Source organism: Dasypus novemcinctus, chromosome 26 (genome assembly GCF_030445035.2).
Source record: "Dasypus novemcinctus isolate mDasNov1 chromosome 26, mDasNov1.1.hap2, whole genome shotgun sequence".
Classification (NCBI taxonomy): domain Eukaryota; kingdom Metazoa; phylum Chordata; class Mammalia; order Cingulata; family Dasypodidae; genus Dasypus; species Dasypus novemcinctus.
This window is the reverse complement of record NC_080698.1, coordinates 55,464,743-55,487,728: the sequence shown is the minus strand read 5'-3', so window position 1 is coordinate 55,487,728 and position 22,986 is coordinate 55,464,743. Positions and strand designations below refer to the sequence as shown.

General features: G+C 56.2%; 1 protein-coding gene across 2 annotated transcripts; it reads left to right on the top strand.

Annotated features, from left to right (window-relative positions):
- Window positions 1-7,688: 7,688 nt before the first annotated feature.
- Window positions 7,689-22,502, top strand: KLF15 (KLF transcription factor 15). Of its 2 annotated transcripts, none has more exons than XM_004461679.5 (3): window positions 7,689-7,880; window positions 12,170-13,268; window positions 21,268-22,502. In XM_004461679.5, the coding sequence occupies exons 2-3, from the start codon at window positions 12,199-12,201 to the stop codon at window positions 21,434-21,436; spliced, it is 1,239 nt and encodes a 412-aa protein (XP_004461736.2). In that variant the 5' UTR covers window positions 7,689-7,880; window positions 12,170-12,198; the 3' UTR covers window positions 21,437-22,502. The 2 variants fall into 2 exon arrangements, with proteins under 2 accessions (XP_004461736.2, XP_004461735.2); XM_004461678.5 differs by lacking the exon at window positions 7,689-7,880 and adding an exon at window positions 8,012-11,138.
- Window positions 22,503-22,986: the final 484 nt, after the last annotated feature.

The following is a 22,986-nucleotide window of genomic DNA, read 5'->3' as shown; positions in this document are numbered from 1 at the left end:
GATTGACCAAACAACCGGGCACAATAATTTGGCCGAGTTGACACACTAGCATAACCATCACAAACACCTTCAGAGAGATTTGAGAAGATAGTACATCCGTAAGATAAGAATTGAGTGCTTGAAGAGAAACATGCACTCTCATACATTGCTGGTGGGGGTGTATAACTCCCGTGGTAGCCAATGGGACAAAATATATCAAGATTACAAAAGCATAATTCCTTTATCCGGCAATTTCATTTCTGTATTTATCCTACAGGCATATCTGCATATATGTGACATGACTTATGTATGAGATGTTTTACTGCAGCACTGGTTTTGTAATAAAAAATCAGAAACAATCTAAATTTCATCAATTAGAAACTGGTTACACAAATCACGGCACATATAACTAGTGGAAGTCAGTTCATGCTGAATTTTTGCAACCACAAAAAGGATGGAGATCTACTGAAGCAGAAAGATTTCCAAGGTATACTGTGAAATGAAAAAAAGCAAAGTGCAAAGCAGTGTGTATGGTGTGGTACTGTTTGTGCAAAAATATTTTTAAAAATTACATCATGTTGCTTACCAATTAAAGATATGGTTGCCAAAAAAATCAGTAGAAGGGCAAGAAGAAAATGTCAGTGAAATCTAACAGAAAGCAGAGTAAAATGACTAAGATATGGATAATTCAAGTAAAAGTTATGTCATAGAGATTCAAATTAGTAGTTCTACCAGCTGTCAAAGAAGAATTCTAGAAAGAGAAAAAAGAGAAAATGAAGGGAACGAAATTAAGAAAAAAGTTCTCCGTACTGAAGAAAAGCATTGTCTTCTTAAGCTGACCATACACGAAGAAGAATGAATGAAATGAAGCCAACACCAATGAAAGTCACTATGAAATTTCAGATGATCAAGGATAAAGAGAAGATCCCAAAAGCTTCCTACAAAGAGAAAAAAAGTAACTTGCAAAGAAGTAAAATTCTAGTTGACATCAAACATCTCATTAGCAACACTGGATGCCAAATGACAGTGGAGCTATGTTCTCAAAGTTCAGAGTGGAAATTATTTTGAACCTAGAGTTCTATACCTAGCCAAACTATCAATTAAGTATGAAGGCAAATTAAAGATCTTTGTAGACCTGTAAAGGTCTCAGAAAGTTTATTTCCCAGTCACCTTTACTGAAAAGAAAATCATCTGAGGATGTACTCCAAATAGAACAAAATAGGAATCCAATAAAAAAAAGCAGTTATACTATAAAAAGAAATATGAAGATGATTTTGACAAAGGCTTAGAAAACAGCAATACAAATTAGAAAATAAATATGCTGGAATGTTGAAGTATGATGAAGAGCCTGAATAACAGCCATAATATTTATTGACCCAGCTCTAGCAGGAAACATCTGGCCACTCCACCAGGGTAGTTAAAGAGAGATTAATGAAGGGAAGAGTTACAAAAATGTGTGCAGGGCTAAGGGAAACCAACATGAAGTGGTGTGGGCAGGGAACAGTCACCAGAACCTTGGAAAGACAGCTCTATGGAGAGGGCTGCCTGATACTAACTGTGGCCTTTGGTAGAGAGACACAGCCAGCTACTGTGAATCTGCAGGGGGAAACCATGGGAATAAATAAAGCATCGCTTTCTTTCTGTCCTCCAGACTCTTACTGTTGCTTCCGTTGGCCAAACTCAACCAGAAACCAAAGGGCACCTGTTGATGTGGTTTATGCAGATCAACTCTTTGGAGGCACAGAGCAGGGTTGAGAAGGGTGGAGTGGGTCTTGAGGGGCAAATAGAGAATATCAAGCACTCAAGGTGAAGACACGTGTTTCTCTTAAAGATGCAAAATATATAAGCATACTGTTTTGATTTAAGGCTGTGACACAGAGAAAGACACACAAAGCAGAAAGGGTTAGTGGAAATGGGGCTGGGTAGAATTTTACATCTCATTTCATATCTTTCTATCAGGTTTGAAATTTTAAAAAATGTACATGTGATTTTTTTGAAAAAAAAGAACCATAAAAATAAAAGGCCTTAAATATTTGTCTAAGAATCTTTGGCTTTAGCCTGTAGGGAGTGGAGAACCTGATCTCATTTGTCCCATTGATAGTAGGGCTACCGTGTTTCACTGACTTCTTGCATTCTCTGTGCTTGGCACGTGTGATGGTTAATTTCATGTGTCAACGTGAGTAGGTTATGGTGTCCAGTTGTTTGGCCAAGCAAACGTTGACCTGATTGTTACTGTGAGGGTGTTTCCTACATGGATTTGCATCTGTAATCAGTTGATTGCATCTATGGCCAACTGCATCTACACTCAACAAAGGAAATTGGCTTCAGCAATGTGGGAAGTCTCTTCATCCATTCAGCAGGTGGTCTAAAAAACCATAGGTGAGGATTTCAGAGGTCAGGAAAAAGCATATCTGCCTCTACTTGTCAGCCACCTTCACCCCCAGGAACATGAACTTGCCAGACTATGGAATCACCTTTATCAGAGTTTCCAGCTTGTGGTCTGCCCTGTAGAACGACTTGCCAGACCTTCTGGCTGCATGAGCCAATTCCTCTAATAAATCTCTTAATTTATATGTGCACATCCTGCCAGGTCTGTTTCTCTGGGGGAACTCTGACTAGTAAAGCCTGCCCTTCTACTAGAATACCTGGAATACCTCTGTCTCAGTTTGTCAGGACACTGTAACCAAGACCACAGACCAGTGGGCTTGGACACAGAAATGCATTGTCTCCTCATTCTGGAGGATTTTCTATTCCCTATTTCATTTATCTGTCTCTAGTCTTTACTATTTCCTTCTTTTTTAGTAAATTGGGGTTTAGTTTGTTCTGATTCTAGTTTCTTTAGGTTTGAAGTTATTAATTTGTGATCTTTCCTCTTTTTTAATGTAGGCATTTAGAGCAATAAATTTTCCTGTGAGCACTACCTTTACTGCATCCCATAAGTTTTGGTGTGCTGTGTTTCTGTTCTCCTTTCTCTGAAGATATTTCCTAATTTCTCTTGTGATTTCTTCTTTGAGCCATTGTTTACTAATAGAGAGTTGTTTAACCTCCACATATTTGTAAATATTCCAGCTTTCCTTCTGTTACTGATTTCAAGCTTTATTCCATTTTGGTCTGTGAAGATAATTTGTATAACTTCAATATTTTTAAATTTATTAAGATTTGATTTGTGGCCTAACGTATGATCCATCTTGGAATGTTCCATGTGCACTTGAGAAGAGTGCTGCTGTTGGGTGGAGTGTTCTATACATGTCCATTAGGTCTAATTGGTTAATGGTGTGCAAGTCTTCTGTTTCCTTATTGATCTTCTGTTCACGTGTTCTATCAATTATTGGAAGTGCTGTATTGAAGTCTTTAACTATTTTTGTTGAACTATTTAGCCCTTCAATTCTGCCAAGTTTTGCTTCAAATATTTTCAGCTTTAAAAATTTGTAAATGTCATAATTTCTCCTCCATTTTTGAAAGATAATATTGCTAGACAGGGAATTCTTAGTCAACAGTTTTTGTTTTTTTTTTAAAGGACTTTAAATATGCCACCACTCTGTCTTCTGGTCTCCATGGTTTCTGATGAGAAATTTGCTGTTAATCTTGTTAGGAATCCCTTGTATGTGTCAAGTCACTTCTCTCTTGCTGCTTTCAAAATCCTTTTTGGATTGTGACAGTTCCACTCTAATGTGTCTTGGTGTAGTTCTCTTAGAGTCTATTGTGCTTGGAGTTTGTTGAGATGCCTGGATGTGTATATCCATGTCTTTCATCTGATTTGGGAAGTTTTCAGCCACTATTTCTTCAAATACTTTTTATGCCAATTTTCTCTCTTGTCATTCTGGGACTCCAATGATGTGTTTGTTGGTATACTTGATGGTATCCCACAGGTTCCTCAGGCTTTGTTCACTTTTCTTCATATTTTTCTTTTTGGGGTTCCTCACATTGGATAATTTCAATTAACTGGTCTTCAAGTTGGAGGGTCCTTTCTTCTCCTTGTTTAAATCTTCTGTTTAATCTAATGAATTTTTCATTTCAATTTCTGTACATTTTGGATACTAAATTTCTGTTTGGGTCCTTTCTATAATTTCTAACTCTTTTTTGTTCATACAATGTTTTCTTAACTTCTTTTAGTTCTTTGTATATAGATTCCTTTAGCTCACTGAACATATTTAAGACAGGTGATTAAAACTTTTGACAAATAAATCCAATGTATGAGCTTTCTGGGTGGGGGGGGGAGTGATTTGTAGCTAATTCTTTTTTTTTTTCCTGTTTCTTTGAGTGTTGTATAATTTTTTCTTTTGAAAACTGGACATTCTGAATATTATGTTATTGTAACTCTGGAAATCCAGTTTTTCCAGCCCTCTGGGATTGCTAGTTTGTTGTTATTATTGTTGTGGTTGAGTACCAGAGTCACTAATTCGTGACTTTTCCAGACTGCTTTTGCACCCAAACATGGAATGGGAAGAAAAAAAGAAAAAAAATAGGCATAGCCTCTTTAAGACTCCTCCGTTGCTTTTGCCTGTGGGCTTTGAACAACAGTTGCCCTCAGGGCCAGCCTCCCAGGGACCGGAAGCAGCTGATCAACAGCAGTGATCAGTGATCAGACACTGCCTCCTCCCCCTGGGTTTTGGAAGATTAGGTCTTTACAGTCCACCCTGTTATCTGCAAGCTACACCAGGAGTCTGAGTTGCAGTCCCCACTGCTGCCTGCCCCAAAGCTGGGGGATGGGGAATGCTAGCTGTGCTGCACGGAGGGTGAAGTTCACTGATATTCACCACAATTTACCAGCCTCTTCTTCAAGGTCTTCCCTGGATGCTGCACAGTGTTCTGCTAGACCCCAGAGTTTCAAAATAGTTGGTTCAGATAGCGCCTGCCGGTTCAATAGCTGTTTTGATGGAGGGACTGATTCTTGGATCTTCCTCCTCTCCCATCTTCCCGCAATCCTTGACTGTTGGAAGGGTACCACATGGCTTCCCTCTCTCTTCCCTGGCAAGGAACCCCAATAACAGATTTCTCCCCAATGTGCTGGGAGAAACCTTCTCTCTAGATATGGCCTGGGGAAAATGCTGCATCTAGCCACACAGGCCAGCCTTCTGCTAAGTAGGCTCACAATATATTCATCCACTCATTCACTTATTTATGCATTCACTAAACAAGTTTATTGAGCCCCTACTATTTTCTGGGAACTGTGCTGTGAAGGGCAGTCATCAGAGACCTGACCTCACCTGGGCACGGGAGGTAAGGTCCTGTGTCCCCAAGAAAGTGAGGTTTGGACTGAGGTCTGAAGGGCTAACGGGGTTGACCTGGCCGAGCTGGGCTTTGGAGGAAAGGAGGAGGATGAAACAAGAGGCACAGCACACAGGAGGCTGGCCCTGGGGGTTTTCTCGGTTTCTTTTGGGAACATTTTATCTTAATTTCCCCAGTGGCCAACTCCTTTACTGTTTAGGGTCAGTTCCTCCATTCTATTTAATTTCTCCTCAGACTGAACTTGTTTGCTTTACATCTTTCAGAAATTCATTAATTTAACAATTGAGTGCTTCCCATGTGCCAGGTGCTGGGGATATGAAGGGAACAACTGGTCAGAAATCACTGCTCTGGTGGAGCTTACATTCGCTTGGTGGGGACAACTGATAAAAGAAAATGTAAAATATATAAAGTAAATGAGAAGGAAAGAAGTACCAAGATGAAAAAGTAAACAGGACGGGGACCTGGAAAAGTTAGGGGTTCACATTTTAGGTTCGGTGGCTAAGGAGGGATTCCTTGAGTACATAACATTTGAATAAAGTGTGAAGGAAGTGGCGGCCATGCGAGCTCTGCGGGAAGAGCTTCTCCAGGTGGAGGGAAGACAAGAACAAAGGAGGGTGGAGGGTGCCAGGCATGCCTGAGAATCAGCAAGGACACCAGAGTAGTAGGGGTGGTGTGCGGGGGGGACAGGAGCAGGGCATAGTCAGCGACGGAATGGGGGCCAGACCAGACGGTGTAGGGAGGGCACGGAAAGGGCACGTTGAGACCCTGGGCTTCTGTCACTCTGATTGATGTGGGAGCCACTGGAGACTTCTGTGCAAAGAAGGGAAGTGATCTGATTTGGGTTTTAACAGGATTATCTTGGCTGTCCTGTGTCTGGTCAGTTAATGTCCCTTCCCTATGGGCCCAGCTCACCATGGACCTTTCTTTGTTTCACACTTTTTGGTGAGATTTTCACCCAGGGGTTGGGGTGTTGGGCTGGGAATGAGTGGGGTACAGAGGACCGATGGTGGGCGGGGCAGACAGAGAAGTGCTGTAGGTATGCCCTCCTCCAACCTGCACAGAGACAGGACGATGTGCCACGGAGCCCTCCAGACGTCCATCTCTTCTTCTCTGGGAACAGGCAGACTCTTGCCTGTTCTGCCAGGCTGGCCAGGGCTGCCGTAAGTGTGCCTGCAGAGGGCATTGACGTGCTCTGTGAAACAAAGCTCATCATGCATCACCGTCCTCATCTTCAACACACGTCTCCTCCAAGTCTTTTGGCCAAGCCTCAACCAAATGGCAGTTGTGTCCCTGGAACCGACCGCTCACACAGAGAGGGCCCCAAGATCCTGGAAGGAGAGGCTGGCATAGACTTACGGAACTCAGACCTACAGCATCCCAGAAGGAGCCTGGAGAGGTTCTGGCTGTGCTTTACCGCTAGTCATCTCTGCCCAAGAGAGCAGAGAAAAATGCTCCCCTCCTCCAAAGGAACAGGAGTGGAAATGAAGTTAACTCCCATAGAAGGAGCCCTTAAGGGTATGTGCCCTGAGGATGCTGCTCAGTAAAATGCCCTCCCTGGGGGCAGAAAGACCCGGCTCCACCTTGCTTCTCTCCCACCAGGTGCGTGCACACCCAAGGGCAATTGGTTGGCTGAGGATCCAAGACGGGTCTGAGGGAAAGTGCACTCAGGGCTGGCGGACAGCACATGTGCCCCTCTCTGGGCAAGTCACCCTGAGCCTCCCTCTTCCTGTCTGTGAGTGGGATGCAAACCCTTCTAGGAGTGCTGCGGAGTAAGAGGGAACTTGAAGGGCCTCGGTAGATTGCCAAGCATTGTTCGGTCTTCAGGAAGGTGTCCCGGAGACCGGCTGCCTTTGGTTAGAAGCGGCAGTCAGCAAATCTCCGCAGACCGTCCCGGAGGCCCTGGCCGGTGCCCTAGTGGCAGCGCCTCCTGGTAGCACTTTCCGTAGTTTAACTGTTACTGTTCAGCGACAAGGCCGGATACCGTATTTCTCCAACAATACGCCCCCCCCCCCCCCCCCCCCCAAGGCAAGTCCTCTACTTTCCAGGTCCCACACGCCGGGAGACCCAGCGCCCCTCTCCGGCGCTGGGGTTGAGACCGGGCGAGACCGGCCTCGGCGCCCACGCCCCGAGTGTGCCGCGCTTCGGCGCGATTTCCTTTTCGCGCAACCTTGGGACCATCTGAGGCTCTCCCCCTGGGACCCAGCTTTGGAAGAGGACTCCCAGAGCAGCCCAGGGTCAGGAGGGCGGGCTTCTCGGGAAGGTCGGGGAGCGAGGAGGTGGATCCGGAGCCCGAGGGCGCAGGGAGCGGCGCCGGGAGCCGCGGGAGCCGCGGATCCCACCCGCCTGGGGGCCGGGCGGGAGGGGCGGGGCCGGGCGCGCGTGACGCGGGGGTGCGGGCCAATGGGGCGCGCGCTTGGGGCCGAGCCTCCTGCGAGCCTTCGCAGCGCCCGCGCGCGTCACGTGACCGGCCCGGGGTGAGCGCCGAGGGAGCGAGCGGGCGGGCCAGTGCTCCGGCCGCAGCGACCCGCGGGCGAGCGGGCGAGCGCAGGACCCCGCGGCACCGGCCGCCGCCGGACCAGGAGGCCGGGCCGCCGAGCCCACCCAGCCCAGCCCGGCGGGGGCTGCGGGACCGCCGGGGGCCTGGCCACCGGCCGGCCGTGCGCGAAGTTCAGGTGGGAGAGCCGCGCGGCGGGGCCGGACGGCCGCGTAGACGCGGCCCCAGGGGCCCAGGGAGCCGGCTGGGACGCGTGGGGAGGGGGCGCTCCCCGGCCTCCGTGGGTGGCCGGGCTCCCGCGCCGCGGCCCCGAGGCGCCGCGCTCCTGTCCGAGTGCACGGTCGGAGGAGCCGGGGAAGCCCCCCTAAAGTGGGCGCAGGAGGCTCGGACAAGCCCGTGGGAGGGTGATCCCCGCGCCAGACCCTCGCCCGCACTTTCCTCGCGCGGGTCCGGGCCGCCGCCCCAGGGCTCGGCCCCGCGTGTCCGGGCGCGCCTTGCGGGCCGGCCCTCCCATATGGCGGACACCCGGGCCTGGTCGGGGCGTGCGGGGACCGGCGGACGCGCTGTCCGGCCCGGCGTGGGGGGACGGGCGGAGCGGCCTGTGGAAGAGGGGTTACTGTCGGTCATCGCGGCAGTGGCTTCCAGGGAAGCGGGGGCGCGGGCCGAGGGCACGGTGTCCCATGGGCAGCGCTTGAGGGCTCCACGGGGAGGGGACCGGAGCGCGCTCCCGCGTCTTCATTCCCCACGCAAGTTACCCCTCGCGCGCCGGCCCCCCGCGCGAGCACCCCGGGAGCCCCCGCACTTCCACACTGGCCACCTCACGCCCACAGTCACGCTACACAAACTCAGCCCTTCGCGCCACACGCCGGTGTCCGGCCGCGCAGCTCACCGTGTCCTACCTCCAACCCCCCACGCCTGGAGTGCCCCTTAGACCGGACTTAAGCAGAGCCGTGGCCAAGCGGGAGGGGCTGCGGGGGCCGGGGGGGGGGGGGCGCGGAGGAGAGGCCACCCCCTCCTCCAAGGCAGTTCTCTAAGGTGTTCTCTGCCCCTGTGGGACCCACCCCCCTCCAGAGGACACAGAGGGGCTGTTTTCTCGCCGGGTCTCCCGGAGGTGACAGAACCCCCCAAAATGCTCGAGCCCCTCAAACCTACCCCCACCCCCATCCCGGCCTGCGGGGAGCCCCCGCCGCCCTACAGGTGCGAGGGCGCCGGGGCTGGACGACTTGGGGCCTGCCGGAGGCTGGGGAGCCGAGACTCTTATTCTGAAAGGCGTCCGCGCCCGCCACCCCCCGTGATTTGCACGCTGACCCAATGGCAAGCCCTTGGCCGGCGCTGGGCTTGTTATCAATTACATGTTGTTCCTGCAGGCGCTGTGTCCCCGGGAGGATAAACAGCAGGCCTGGCCGGGCCGGGGGAGGGGGCGGAGCCCGGCGGCCGGCTGGGGACGGTGCCCGGAACAGCTTGTCCCCTCCCCCTGCACGCAGCCTGAGCCTCCGGCTGCGCCACGTGCTGCTGTTTTTTAGCTCTGGGAGCTGCCTCCCCGTGGTTGTGCGCCCTCTCCCTTCTGCCCGAGCACCGGGCAATCCCGGAACCCTTTCTTGGTTCTCTCTGCCTCAGTGTCTCCTGCTGCCAGCGCAGGGCTGGACCCCCTTTCACCCGCCCACCTTCCCAGCCCCCTGCAGCACCTTTCATTCCCTCCTTCAGCACGTCCACGCCTTGCTCTGTTTAGGCTCTGGAATAGTAATTTATATTCGGGTTGGGGGTTGGGAGCGTGGACCGGAAGCTAAGTACACAAATACAAAACCAAGGTAGTTTCCCGCAGTGCCAAGTGCTGGGAATGTAACAGGGTGGTCAGGGGAGGCCTCCCAGAGACCAGACTTCTTAGTCCGGACGGGGAGTGTTGGAAGAGGTAGGGGGGTACAGCTAGTGCCCGGGCCCGGGGGCCTGGTATTGCTGTGAGGTGGTGCCCTGTGATGAGGTGAGGAAGGAGGGCAGGAGATGAGGGTTGCAGAAAGACCCGCGGCCAGGACCCTGGGCTGCGGGCGGAGTCGGGTTACATGTCCTTGTTTCCTCTCATCCCACCGTCTTTCCTTATTTCCTTTGTTTGTTTTTATATCATTTCATCTGTGACTATCTCAGTTTGCACAGCTAGAAGGTAAGGCGTCCTTAAAAAAACAACCAAAAACATAACCACAATGCCATCCTCACGCTTAAAAATATTAGCCATTATTCCTTCATAGCATGGGACCTCCAGCTAGTGAGTCCATGTCAGGGGGGAGTGTTAGGCAGGGGCGAGATTCTGTTCCCATTCTGTACTTTGCCACCAGCCATAGCCTCTTCCCAGCTTCCAGGAAAGCGGGAGTCTCCCTGATGCCTTAGCGTCACAGTGGAGGGGCCACATACTCATCCCGTTTGAAGATAAATTACACACATCGTCACGCTGCTGTTGACTGGGCCCTTGCTCGTGTGAGCAGACACTGATAGGTGCTTAGCACATGTTAGCTCAGTGGAGTCCCCCAACGGCGGGGAAGAGATGCAACGACAGCAATCCTATTTAACAGGCCAAGGTAAAGATACAAGGAAATTACGTCACTGCTGGAGGTTGTGCCACCTGCCAGAGGCTGTCCAGCTGATAAGTTGCAGAGGCAGGAGTGAAACCCTTGCTTGGAAGGCAGAAAGGGTGGGGAGCTGTCTTTTCTAGTACCTGATTTGGTGACAAGTGTGTATTTGGAAACTCCCAGCTTTAAAAACTTGGCAAAGTATTTAAAAACCCAAAGCAAAATGTTCTCTCCGCAGGACCGTCCCCCCACCCCGGGTGCAGATGTCAACAGTGCATCTGCCTTGTCTCCACATCCTGGGGCTTTTTTTTTGAATGAGTTGAGACTAAGGTCCCCAAACAGGAGAGGGGCTCAGATGTCAGGGACGCATGGCACAGGTGGAGAAACAGGCTTTGAGGGGGAGCAGCGGCTTTCCCAAAGTCCGGGTTGATAATGGTCCTGGCGCTGCATGGTTTCTGCCCAGACTCATTCTGTTGAAAGCTGGAGAGTGCCAAGCCCCAGGCCCCGGGGTGGTCCTTGAGACAGATGATGGGGTGGGTGCAGAGGTGATGCCAAGCAGCAGAACTTTTCTGGCTCTCACTGCAGAACATTCCCCTTCCTCAACCTTGATAAACACCCAGCCGTGGTTACTGGGTGGGGACAAAGGTCCACAGAGGTGGCCCTGTCACAACCAGACACTGTTGACTCTCCTTGGACACCAAACCTAGCATGGCCTTGGGCTTCAGAGGATGGGGCTTTCCAACCTCCTCTCTCTCAGCCTTCCCGGAGCCCCACCTGGGCACAGCACGGGGCGCAGCAGAGCACCTGCCAGACAGCCTGCCCTCATGGAGCGCACGGTTTAGTGGGGGAGTCGGGAGTTAGCTGAGCCCTTCCAGGTGGTGAGTGTCGCCCACGGGGAGAGCAGTGGCCGGGGGTGCAGAGGCTGTGAAATCGGATGAGGCCACACATGTGAAAAGCGGTGGGACCTCCACTTGCCCGGAGTGAATCTCTCTGGGGGTCGGGGCTCTGTCCACGCTGAAGCTGTGGACAGTGCTCCAGCTCCGGAGGGCAGTGGATGGCACTTAGTGCAAGGCCTTCCCTGGCCCCTCCTGCAACATAGAGAGAGGGCGGCTGAGCCGCACAGGGGTCTCGGGACCTTCCGACGGGGAAATGCAGCCCCCCACGGGGGCAGGTACTCTTGGGCTTGAGTTTTTTGCCTCCAGACTGGAGTTGCCAGATTGAAATGCAGGCCACCCACTTAAATTTGAATTTCAGATGCAAGAGTGGTTTTTCTAAAAAACATATTTGGGATATACTTACGTTAAAAAATAATTGTTTTAAATTTTGAAATTCCTGTAATTGGTTTTTTCCCTCAATCGGACCACCCCTACCCAAGCCCCAACAACTCAGGGGTCCAAGGGCACATGGCTCTTCTAGTCCCCCATCCCCCTTCAGGACTCAACAGAAATGGGTCTGAGGTCAGGTGTCCTGGGAAATGCAGCCCCTCCAGCTAAGTGGACCAGGGCTTTTCCCCGATGCTGGCTCTCCTGGGGTCCAGAGAGCCTCCTGCATGTACTCATGTTCTCACACAGCACACGCTTGTACTTGGTAGTCTGTACACCCATACACATACAGTTCTTTCTCCAGGATCATTCTGGAAAATCTGCTTGAAACCAAAAGTGCCCCTGATTGTGCAATGGGCTTGGAGAGGGCTCTTTTGCAAACAGGTGGTGCAATTTTGGAAAACACTCTTGCAGACCCAGTTCTCCCACGGGACGGAGGCAGGCTCTGGGTGTTTGGCAACCACAGGCCGCGGCCGCCCCAGGTGGTTGGGGGAGTTGGGGTGACAGAGCAGGGGCGGGGGGACATGGGCCCATGCCGGGGGCACACCCTCTTCCTGACCCGGCCTCCTTTGTCCCTTCCTCCGTAGCCACCGCTCCCCGGCGCGGTCCGGCCAGCATGGTGGACCACTTGCTCCCAGTGGACGAGACCTTCTCGTCGCCAAAGTGCCCTGCTGGCTATCTGGGTGACAGGCTGGCTGGCCGGCGGGCGTACCACATGCTGCCCTCGCCGCTCTCGGAAGACGACAGCGACTCCTCCAGCTTCTGCTCCTGTGCCAGCCCCGATTCACAAGCGCTCTGCTCCTGCTGTGGCGGCGGCTCGGGCCCTGAGGGCCAGGACAGCATCTTGGACTTCCTGCTGTCCCAGGCCACGCTGGGTGGCGGCGGGGGCGGCGGCGGGGTCAGCGGGGGCCCCATGGCCTGGGGGGCCTGGCGGAGGGCCCCCGCACCTACGAAGGAGGAGCACTTCTGCTTCCCCGACTTCCCTGTGGGTGACCCTGATGACGGCTCGAGGCCCTTCCAGCCCACCCTCGAGGAGATCGAAGAGTTTCTGGAAGAGAACATGGAACCGGGCGTGAAGGAGGCCCCGGAAGGCAGCAGTCAGGACTTTGAGGCCAGTGGGCAGTCTGCCGGACTACACAGAAGCCACCTCCATCCTGGCTCCGGGGGGGAGGAGAGCCGGACCCCTCCACCGAGCAGCACCGGCACCGGCGGCGCCCACGGCCCGGGCGGGGGGCCCACTTCGGACAGCCCCATTCCGGTGCTGCTGCAGGTCCACCCGGTGCAGATCAAGCAGGAGTCGGGAGCCGGGCCAGCGTCCCCGGGGCAGGGCCCGGATCACGTCAAGGTGGCTCAGCTCCTGGTCAACATCCAGGGACAGACCTTCGCCCTCGTGCCCCAGGTGGTGCCCTCCTCCAACCTGAACCTGCCTTCCAAGTTCGTCCGCATTGCCCCCGTGCCCATTGCTGCCAAGCCCCTGGGGTCGGGAGCCCTGGGGCCCGGCCCCGGGGGCCTCCTGGTGGGCCAGAAGTTCCCCAAGAACCCGGCGGCCGAACTCATTAAAATGCACAAATGTACTTTCCCGGGCTGCAGCAAGATGTACACCAAAAGCAGCCACCTCAAGGCTCACCTGCGCCGACACACGGGCGAGAAGCCCTTCGCCTGCACCTGGCCCGGATGCGGCTGGAGGTCAGTATGCAGGGCCAGGGCCGTGGGCGAGGCCTGGCCGCGGCTGCTGCCCGGGGCTTGCGGCTCAGGCCCTTTCCTGCAGCACTAGGGAAGGGGGCGCGCTAGGAAGTGGAGAGGAAGGTGGGCAGGTGGGCAGGCCCTGGGCTTGGCACAGCCGCCCCAGAGGTGTCTTTGTCCCTCCTTGCAAGGCGAGCTGGAAGCACCTGGTCTCCAGCTTGATCGTGACCAGGTAAGACTTGCTGGGGCTTGATGCCTGCCCTGGCTCTGGAGCCAAGAAATGGAGCCAGCCGGACTAGAGCGAGTTCAGGGGGGCACAGCACAGCAGTAATAATACCAATAACAGCTAATAATTACTCAGTGCTGACTGTGTGCCCGGGAGGGCTGAGCCCTGTCTGCACCCTGCTTCCCCCAATCCTGCCACACCCGACGGGCACGGCTATCACTCCCATTTTACAGCTGAGTAGACAGGCTCAGACTGGCTAAGTAACTTGCCTAAGGCCACACAGCTTTGTCAAAGGGATTGGATGAGAGGCGGTATCTGGAACAGGCAGCTTCCCCAACCACAGGACCAGCAGTTTCCCACAGATGTCGGTGGGCACCTGGGGTGGGCTGAGTTATGAGTCCATTCGCTGGGCCCTCTTGGGATGTTTGGGACGCTGCAGCAGGCTCAGGAAGAGGGAGCCCCGGGCTGGCTGGTGACGTGCTCTCAGAGTTGGGACGAATCCCCCCGAGGCCTCCGTTCTGCGTGGTATGGAGAAGGGAAGCCGTGTCACCCACACCGCCAGCCCAGGAGCCCCCGCCCGGAGGCTCCAGGGTGCTGCTCGGTGCCTCCCAGCAGGCGTGGCTGCCTTTGCCTCAAGCGGGGGCAGCTTGCCAGGAGCCCATGTGCCCGAGTGTGGGGCAGCCAGGCACTCCCCAGTTTAAGGATGCCAGCCCCGGAGGACTTCCTGACGCTGGCCTGGGAGAGTGGCATGAGCTTCTGGCACATTCCTTGTCCTGTCCTGGGCTTATTGCTGTGTGGCTGCTGCCGCGGGTATGCGAGAGGGAGACACAGTGTGCCTGCCTGTGCAGTGTGGGCTGCCTGCAGATCTGGACTGTGTGTGTGCGTGTGAGCGTTCATACTTGTGCATCTTGCTTTCTCCACGTGTGTCCCCGAGTGCTGGGTGGCCGTACTCATTGGCACACAGGAGCATCTGCACCTTGTGCCTGGCTCTAGGTGTGAAGCCGCGTGTGGAGTTCACATGTGAGTGTGTCTGTGCAGCCTGGCACGCATGGGCGTGCGGGTGTGGGCCGTGCGGGGCTGGGGGTGGGTGCCGCCGCCCGCAGCTTTTTGTTTTCTTGATCAGAACTCTCGTTCTGAGATCTCGTGGGAGTCGGGCTCCCGGGCCGGGCATTGGCTGTTGGAATCTTCCTGACCGTGGCTGTGGCCAGGACAGGGAGATGCAACTGGACGTTACCTGGCATGCCGGCGGCTGCTTCCCACCTGGGCGCCGGTCTGGCCAGAGGAGGGCCTCTCCCCTAACTGTCTCGGGTTGTAACGGCCCTTGTGGGTGAAGCCCCATGGCTCCCCGCTGGCCGCCCACGTGGAGACCTGGCAGGCTTTGGCAAGAGCCTGAGTGCCAGCCTCCGAGTGCTGGGGGAAGCCCTTCTGTCGCCCCCCCCTCGCTGAGCCTCAGGGCCCCCTTTTGCCCAGTAGGCAGCGGCGATGGGGCTCTCAGGCCTGCGGCGGGGGTGGGGCCAGGAGGTGGGTGCTTTCGTGGTGTTGGGTGCTCCAGGCTTGGAGAGGGCACAAGCCAGGGGATTTGGGACCCTGGCAGGTGAGGTGGGGGTGCCCTAGCGGGGGAAGGCAGGGCCAGGCCCTGTGGCCGCACCTCCGGGCTGGATCAGCTCCCCTGGGCCCCTGTGGCCTGGGGGTTCAGCAGCAGGAGACATAGGGAGACCTGCCAGGCTCGGCCCTCCCTCCAGTGCCCGGTGCCCTGGGGACCTCCTTCCCAAGGGACAGGTAAAAAAGGGCCATTTAGTCATTCATCAGACGTCCACCGGGTGCCTACTGTGAGCCAGGCCGTGTTCCTGGCCCTCGAGAGACGGCAGTGACCGAAGTGGCCTGGCCTCGTGGGGCTTCTAGTGGGGAGGTGATGGGGGAAGGGCAAGGGACTCCCCAAGGGAAGAGTGACCCGGGAAGGCCTGTCCGAGGGAGGAGGCGACATTCAAGCAGGTCCTGGAGCCTGGGGGCTGGAGGCGAGAGGCGGGGGACTCAGTCGTGCCTATCCCTGCCGTCGTGCTTGGAGCCGGGGGCAGGCTGGCGGCGGTGGGTGGGACCCCCAGCCTGGCTCAGCCACCAGCACGCCACGTGTCTCCCCCGGCCGAGCCGCGGTCTCCTCCTCTGCGAAGCGGGGCATCTGCCCCTACCCCTCGGCAGAGCCCCCTGGGTCCTGGCACACTCCCCATGGCTGTGCTCAAAGCGCCCCCCACTCGGTCCTGTCCAGCTCTCAACAAGATCGGTCTGGGAAGGGCCGTGAAGGATGCCGGCCTGACCTCCGCCTGGACGGGCCCCGCATCTCAGGAGATGTGCGTGTCCCCAGACTTACAGAGAGAGGGTTGGGCAGTGGCTCTGCCGGGTCCCTCCAGGATGCCTGCCCCAGAGTCCCAGGACAGGATTCGCCTTTTGGGGGTTGCGCCCTGGAGAGTGCTGATGTCTGGCCAGGGGTGAGGCTGGGAGCGGCCCTCGAGGCTAGGCCATAGGGAGGGAGGTGTGGTCTTGGCTCAAGGGTGCCCACGGTGCCCAGCCTTGCCATCCGGGGCAGGGGAGCAGAGCCTGCTTCCTTCAAGGCTGTCTCAGAGCCAGAGTGCAGACACCACCCTCAGCCCAGGGTGAACGGGAGGTAATGAATTCCCCATGGCAGCAGGTATGCAAGTAGGCATGGGGATTTGTGGAGGGGTTGCTCCCTATGGCAGGTTTGCCCTGAGCCCCCCTGGCATGGTGAGACACCATGGGAAGCTCTCCCCCAGGCACGTCCGGACCACACACCCCCCCGGGGTCCCATGGGGCTTCTCAGGAGGCCCTTCTCATGAAGTTGCACGTGGGCAGCGGCACTGTGGGTTGGTGCTGAGGGGGCCTTCTCACCAGGGTGGGGTGGGGTAGCTCTGGTTGATTGTCAGGGACCCCCAAGCCCCTGAGGATATACACAAACCTGTGTGTCCCTTCAATGTGACCCCAGCCCTGCACAGACCGGCCGAGGGTGGCGGGAGCCCGGGCGGCCTTGAGCAGGAGCCGAGCCGGGTGGAAGGATGGATCTAGCTGATGGGAGAAGTGCCCATGCTAAGGGGTCGTATTTACTGACCACTTATGGAATGCTAGGCACAGTTCAAGTCTCAAATCTGCAAACTTCCTTGCATATCTCCTGCCATGGGGAACTCATTACCTTACAAAGCCACCCTGGCAAAAATACACTTAATTTCATATTCAAACTTCTCGCTCTGGCCTGGAAGGCCTGCATGCTCTGTTTCCCATAGCTGAGTGGGCCCCAGCCATGCTGGCCCACCCTCCCGTGGCCCCTGCACGCCCCACTCCTGCTTGCTGCACCGTCCGGCTGGGGTGCTTCCCCTGGTGGTGGCCTAGGCGATGACTGTAGTCCATTGATCTTGCAGTGCGTTAGCTCCCTGTGCATTAGCTCGTCAAGTCCTAGCAACAGCCCCGAAAACACCAATCTGTATCTTACAGTGGGGAAACTGAGGCCCAGAAACCCAGGCAGGATCTCTGTCCCGTTCCCACCCACCTGCAGTACGGCCAGAGTGCCCGGGGCGCCTTCTGGTAAAGACTCATCTGTAGCCACACTGCTTGCCTCTTCCCTCACGGTCGCTCTTCGTGGCCCGTATCTCCGGGACTCTGTTTGTCTCTTCTCTCCCATGAGGCATTGGCTCTTTCAGGGACTGTGCTTGCAGGTGCGAGAAAAGAGGTGACATCAACCACAGAGTGATAATGGCCGCTCCTCACGCGTGCTGTGAACCCTCCACGTACGTCAGCTCAGTTAATTCTCAAGGCTAATTCTAGAAGCTAGCCGTCAGTCCTGTAACCCCCATTTTACAGAGGAGGAAACCGAGGCACAGAGCAGTTACGGAAGGCCTCCATGGTTGCACGGCTAGGAAGCGGCAGTGCCAGGAGTTCAAGCGGGTTGTCTGAGCCACCCCCCACCCCCCACTCGCCCCTGCACTCAGGGACCTCTCCAGCCCCCACCCTCCTCCAGTGGGGGCGGGTTTGCTCGATTCTCGGGAGAACCCTCGCCTCCCTGCCCTGGCCCACGTCTGCAGGGGGTGGGTGCTCACTCCCTCCCGGGGCCTCTCCCAGCCTGCGCAGCCCGCAGGACTAGAACGCTTTTCCTCCTGGCTGGCCGCCCCTCCCGCCCAGGGGGTCGGCGCCCACTTCCTCCTGCTTTGGATCCTGAAGCCAGGACTCCCCAGCCCTTCCCTCTTGTGACGCGATCCCGGCACGCTGGACGGGCCGGGCGCAGACTTGCCTGTTCTCATCTAGGAAGTGGCTGCCGCCTTCCTAGAAGTTTCTCTGCTCCACGCTCAGGCACAGGCTTCCTTTGTTCCCTGCTGCAGAACGTCCTGTCCCGGGGGAGCTAAGTTGTCCCGTCCGAAAAGCGCACCCTCCTGCCACCATCAGCATCCCTCTGTGCTTGGTTCTCTCATATCCGCAGTTGACAGAGGAGGCCCAGAATGGGGGAGTGCAGGCCCGAGGCCACAGACCCAGGATTCAAACCTGGCCTGTGTTCTCGACCCCTGTGACACTGCTGCCCTCTTGGCGGGGCAGCGTTCTGTGACCCCAACCCTGCAGCCGTCAGCGCCGCTAAGTGTGGTTGGGCAGGTTGTGCACTGCACAGCTCTAGGGGCCCCGTTCTCACGGTAGTCCTTGAGACTTGGATGTTTGGGATAATGGCTTTCTGGCTGATGGCAGATTAGTGTCTCAAGGGGGGGACACCTTCACTTCCCAGGAGGTACTTCATGAGCTGGTGGAGGTGCTGACGTCACAGGCCGCTCCCCGGTCTCCTTGCCTCCACTGTCCCAGCACTGTCACCGCCCACTTGCTCCAGTACCTCACCAGGTACCAGGCCCTGTGCGTGCAACTCTTATCAGTCACCAAGTGCCAAACACCGTTCTAAACACTTGACACGGTACCTCTTACCAACCCTCACAAGCCTGTGAAGTAGGTCTGCCATTGTCCCTGTTTGCGTGTGGGGAAACTGAGGCTCAGAGAGTCTCGTGCTCTCCTAGGTGACCTGGTCAGTAAGTGTCAGAGCTTACTGCCCCAAGAACCTGCCTCTTAACCATCTCCCCGGCCTCATCCCAGTCCCCCAGACCTCTCTGGCTGGCTGCTGTTGGCAGGGATAATATGGGGGTATGAGGTAGGGGTCGTTGGAGTGCTTGGTTCCCAGGAGCATGCCCTCAGTTGCAGGGGAGGAGTTGGGATGTGAGGACAGCTTGTTCCCTGGCCTGACTCTTAACCTCCTGCTCCTTCCCAGGGAGTCACCATGACAAAGTCCTTGAGTGACCCAAGGTCTGCATTGGATGGATGAGGAGACTGAGGTTCAGGGTGGTGCAGTAGTCTGCTCAGGACCCCGCAGAGCCTCCCCGGTGGGGCTGGGACTCTTAAGGCACCTGGGAAGGAATCTGGTTCCACAGGTTGGGGGCATTGCGGGGCGGGAGGATGACCGTATGTGCCCCCTCTGGTCAGGAAGGTGCCAGGTGACCCCTGGCCGGGGTCCCCAGGGAGACTGAGGCATGGCCAGCTGTGCTGCTGCTGTCGCTTTCTGCTGTGCTGCAGCCCTGGGCAGGCAGGCCCGTCTGTCCCAGAAGCTGTGTGTCCACCTTCAGCTGGGGGCACAGGCCCAGACTGACTGTCCAGGCTTCCAGGGACACACAGCCAGTAGAGGCAGCCGGGTGGGCGTCTGTTGCTTGGGCGCCCAGGCCCTCTGTCGGGGGGGGCAGAGCAGGGAGCTGCTGCGAGACCTTCGCTTTGCCCGGTCTCGCAGCTGACCCGCAGGCCTTTGCTGCCCAGGGCCTCAGTGTCCTTTTTGCAGCCAGGCCAGCCGACGTCGCTTATTCCCGTAATTAGCCTAAGACGGTTGACGGCGCGTCAGCCCTGCTCAGAGCCATGGGCTGTGAGCGTCAGGTCCAGAGGCCTTGTCCACTCTCTAGGAGCAAGGCGCGGGGCCTCGGGGCCCGCAGAGTCCACTCAAGGCCTCTGCCCTTCCTGCGTCCAGGCCAGGCTCCCCACTGGGTTTTTCCCACTGGACCCTGCCTGGGGTCCCACCAGAACCTTCCCCAGGTTTTCCTCTCTGGGGCCTCCCATGCTCCATGCCAGGCTGAGGCCTCCACCCACGGGGTCAGGCTGGAGGTGGGCCCCCTGCCCCTACCCACCAGCCGGGCTGGGGGCTGCTGTTCTGGAGGGAGGGTCCCTGCGTAAACTCCCTCTTGCCTTGTGGCCCCCCATCTGGGAGCAAGGGTGTTGGGCCAGGGGCTCTGAGTGTGTGCTTGTTTGTGTATGTGTGTGCTCTGCATCTGCGTGTGCTCCTGTGGGTGTGGGCTCCCCTGCACCGGGACCCAAGAGGACAGCCCCTGGCGCAGCCCTCTGTCTCCCTGTGGACATACTCCTTCATTTAAGCCACCCGCTGAGCACCTCCTCTGCACCGCAGAGACCCAACCAACACAGCCGCCCTCACGGAGCCGGTGGTCTAGCGGGGGGCCCTGACATCCATCTCAAGGCTGCACCCACTAATTTAAAAATGGCAGCAGTGGCAAGAGCCGGGAAAGAGATGTCCAGAGAGCTGTGGGAGCCTAGGACAGGGTGCAGTCCTGGAGGGCTTTCTTGAGGAAGTGACATTTGAGCCGAGCTCTAAAGAATGGGTAGGAAGGAGCAAGAAAATGAGGGGAGGGAAGAGCCTTCCAGATATGTGCAAATGTCCCGTGGCACAAGGGACCCAGGAAAGGTTAATGTGGGTGGAGCAGAGGACCAGGATACTTGGGGGTGGGAGGAGAAGGGATCTGCCTACCAAGACCGGATCTTTTTCAGGGGGTGGGGCGAGCCTTAAGACCCTGCAGTTAGTGAAACGCAGTCTGCGTACCTGGGCCCAGCCCTGCTTCTCACTTCCCCTGCGAGAACCTGTGCCTTCCCAGCAGCCTCTGGGCTCTGGGAGCACCTGTTCCTAGGCAGGCAGAGGCCAGAGAATGGGGGTTAGAATGGGAATCAATCCGAACTGTCTGGCAGGGGTGGTCTTTAGTTTGGGGCATCTTAGGGGACCCAACCACCAGGAAACCTGGGTCTAACAGCGAAACGGGGGTCTCAGGTCTTAGGAGCTCTTGTGCCCCTGTAGTGGAAGCAAGAGACAGGGAACGCCAGGCAGTGCTGGGCAAGAAGACTCCTTCCTCTCCCTGGGCCTCAGTTTCCCCTTCTGGATGGGTTTCCCCATACAGACTTCCACAGATGCCACAAGTCTGGTGGTTGGGGGTGGTGGTGGCGAGAGAAGCCAGGAAGTGATGAGATGCTGCCATCAGGACTGCGGGCTTGATGTGCGCATTGTAAATGGGGTGGGCTAGCCTCGTTTAACAACTGCTCCGGGTGGCCCTGCCTTGCCCGCCAGAACCTTAATCTGACAGCTCTTCCCATCTGGAGAGGGGGCCCTGCGGGGGCTTGAGAGATTGGCTTTTTTTTTTTAAGGAAGGATTCAGAGATTGGCTTTTTTTTTTTAAGGAAGGATTCAGAGGTAACTTGGTAATTACCCCCTGGGAGGGCACTGCCCTCAGCCCTAAACCTGCACAGAACGGCCAGTCTTGTGCTCCGAGGTCCGAGCTGGGCATTTGGGGCCTCCTCAGCCTCGGCAGTGGGAAGCCCGCCCTCCGCCCCGAGCGGGGCCTCGCTTTCCCCTCCGGGCGCGGCGGGGCGGGAGCCGGCCCGGGCCGAGGGCCGAGGTGCGCCCCTGAGCCGCGTGCTGTCCCGCAGGTTCTCGCGGTCAGACGAGCTGTCGCGGCACCGGCGCTCGCACTCGGGCGTGAAGCCGTACCAGTGTCCCGTGTGCGAGAAGAAGTTCGCGCGGAGCGACCACCTGTCCAAGCACATCAAGGTGCACCGCTTCCCCCGCAGCAGCCGCTCGGTGCGCGCCGTCAACTAGCCCGCGGCCGCGCGGCCCCGGACGCGCCCTCCACCCCCACGCCCCTCCGAGTATTTTTTTTTTTTAAGCAATAATTTATTTGCCTCCTTCAGAGGGATGTGACAATGTTACCAACCCACCTTCTGAAGCCGGGGAGGTTCGGGAAAATAGGGTACGTTCCTGGGGCGCGGGCACCCAGGGCCCGGCGACTGCGCCCCTCGCCCCCCTGCGCGCGGGGCCCGAGCAGGCTGCCGCCCGCGCATCTTTGGGCGGTGGCCTTGGCCTCGGCTGCCCCAGCCGTGCTGGGGGCAACTTTGAGGTGGGGGTCCTGGCCCATCCACCACCAGCCTCCTCGCCTGTGCCAAGCCAGCACCTTATTGCTCGGGAGGAAGAAATGTGCCACTTTGGACTATTCGATTCTCAGAAAGAGCCGTGCTGGGAAAGGAAGTAGGCCAAAGGGTCAGGTGGTGAGCGTGGATTAGTGCGACATGCCTGGCACAGCCCCATCGCTGGAGCGCTGGGGCTGGGTGGTCTGCAGGGGCAGGGCCTGGCCACAGGAGGTGCCTCCCGAGGGAGCCCCTTTTGGCGTGGCTGGTTAGTGCATGTGCTTGAGTTAAATGTGCAGGGCAGAGAGACGGGGGTGTTCATGCCCCAGAATAAATGCAGGCTCAGTAGGAGTCCCCGCAGGGTTGGGCTCGTCCCCTCCCTGGTGTTTCCCAGACAAATTCACACACCAGCTTCTAGGGCCACCTTGGAGAGGAGTGGGGAGCAGGCCGTGTTGCCGTCGGAGAGCTAGCTAGAGCCTCCCAACCCTGACTTAGCAATGCATTCCTTATTTTGTCTAGAAATTAATATCAAATGAACTAGCTTATTTTGACTGGTTTATTTCACATCCTATGAATGTATGTAAATAAACTGTACATAGATGCATCTGCAGAAGATATCTTTTAATAACATATCACCATTTGTGTAAATTTGAAATTAAGAAATCTATAAAGCTGGTGTACATATGTTACAATTCTGTATATTTTCTTTGGTCCTTCGTAAGAATATATTTACTTTGCCAATAAAAAGAAAAAAGAACTCAGTTTCTTTTCGGGATGCATGTACTATTTGTCTTTGCTCTGCCGGGAGGTGGGAAGACGGTCCTGGAAGCTGGGTCCTGGTGCCTGCCTGGCTTTTGCAGAGTCCAGGAAACCCAGTTTTGTCCTCTAAAGGGACTTTTGGGATGGAGGAGTTTGTTTGCCCTTCTACCAGCCAGGCAGGTTTCCCACACAGCCCCACGTCCATGCTGGATTATTTCCACTCATGCTAATTCTCCAGCCTGGAGTTTCCTCCCCTTTTTTCTCCCTATACCCAAATCCCACCCAGTTGCCATCTGGCAAGCTGCCTCACACCAGGCCAGCCCCATGGCCATCGCCTGCTCTTCCAACTTACTGCCAGCGACAGGTGCTTGGCACCTGCTGCCTGCCTGCTCCCTCCTTGTGGGCAGGTCGGCAGCTGGCTCACCCTCTTGGACTTCCCTGAGGAAATGGGCGTGCCGTTTCCTGCTGGCACAGGGGATTGCGAGT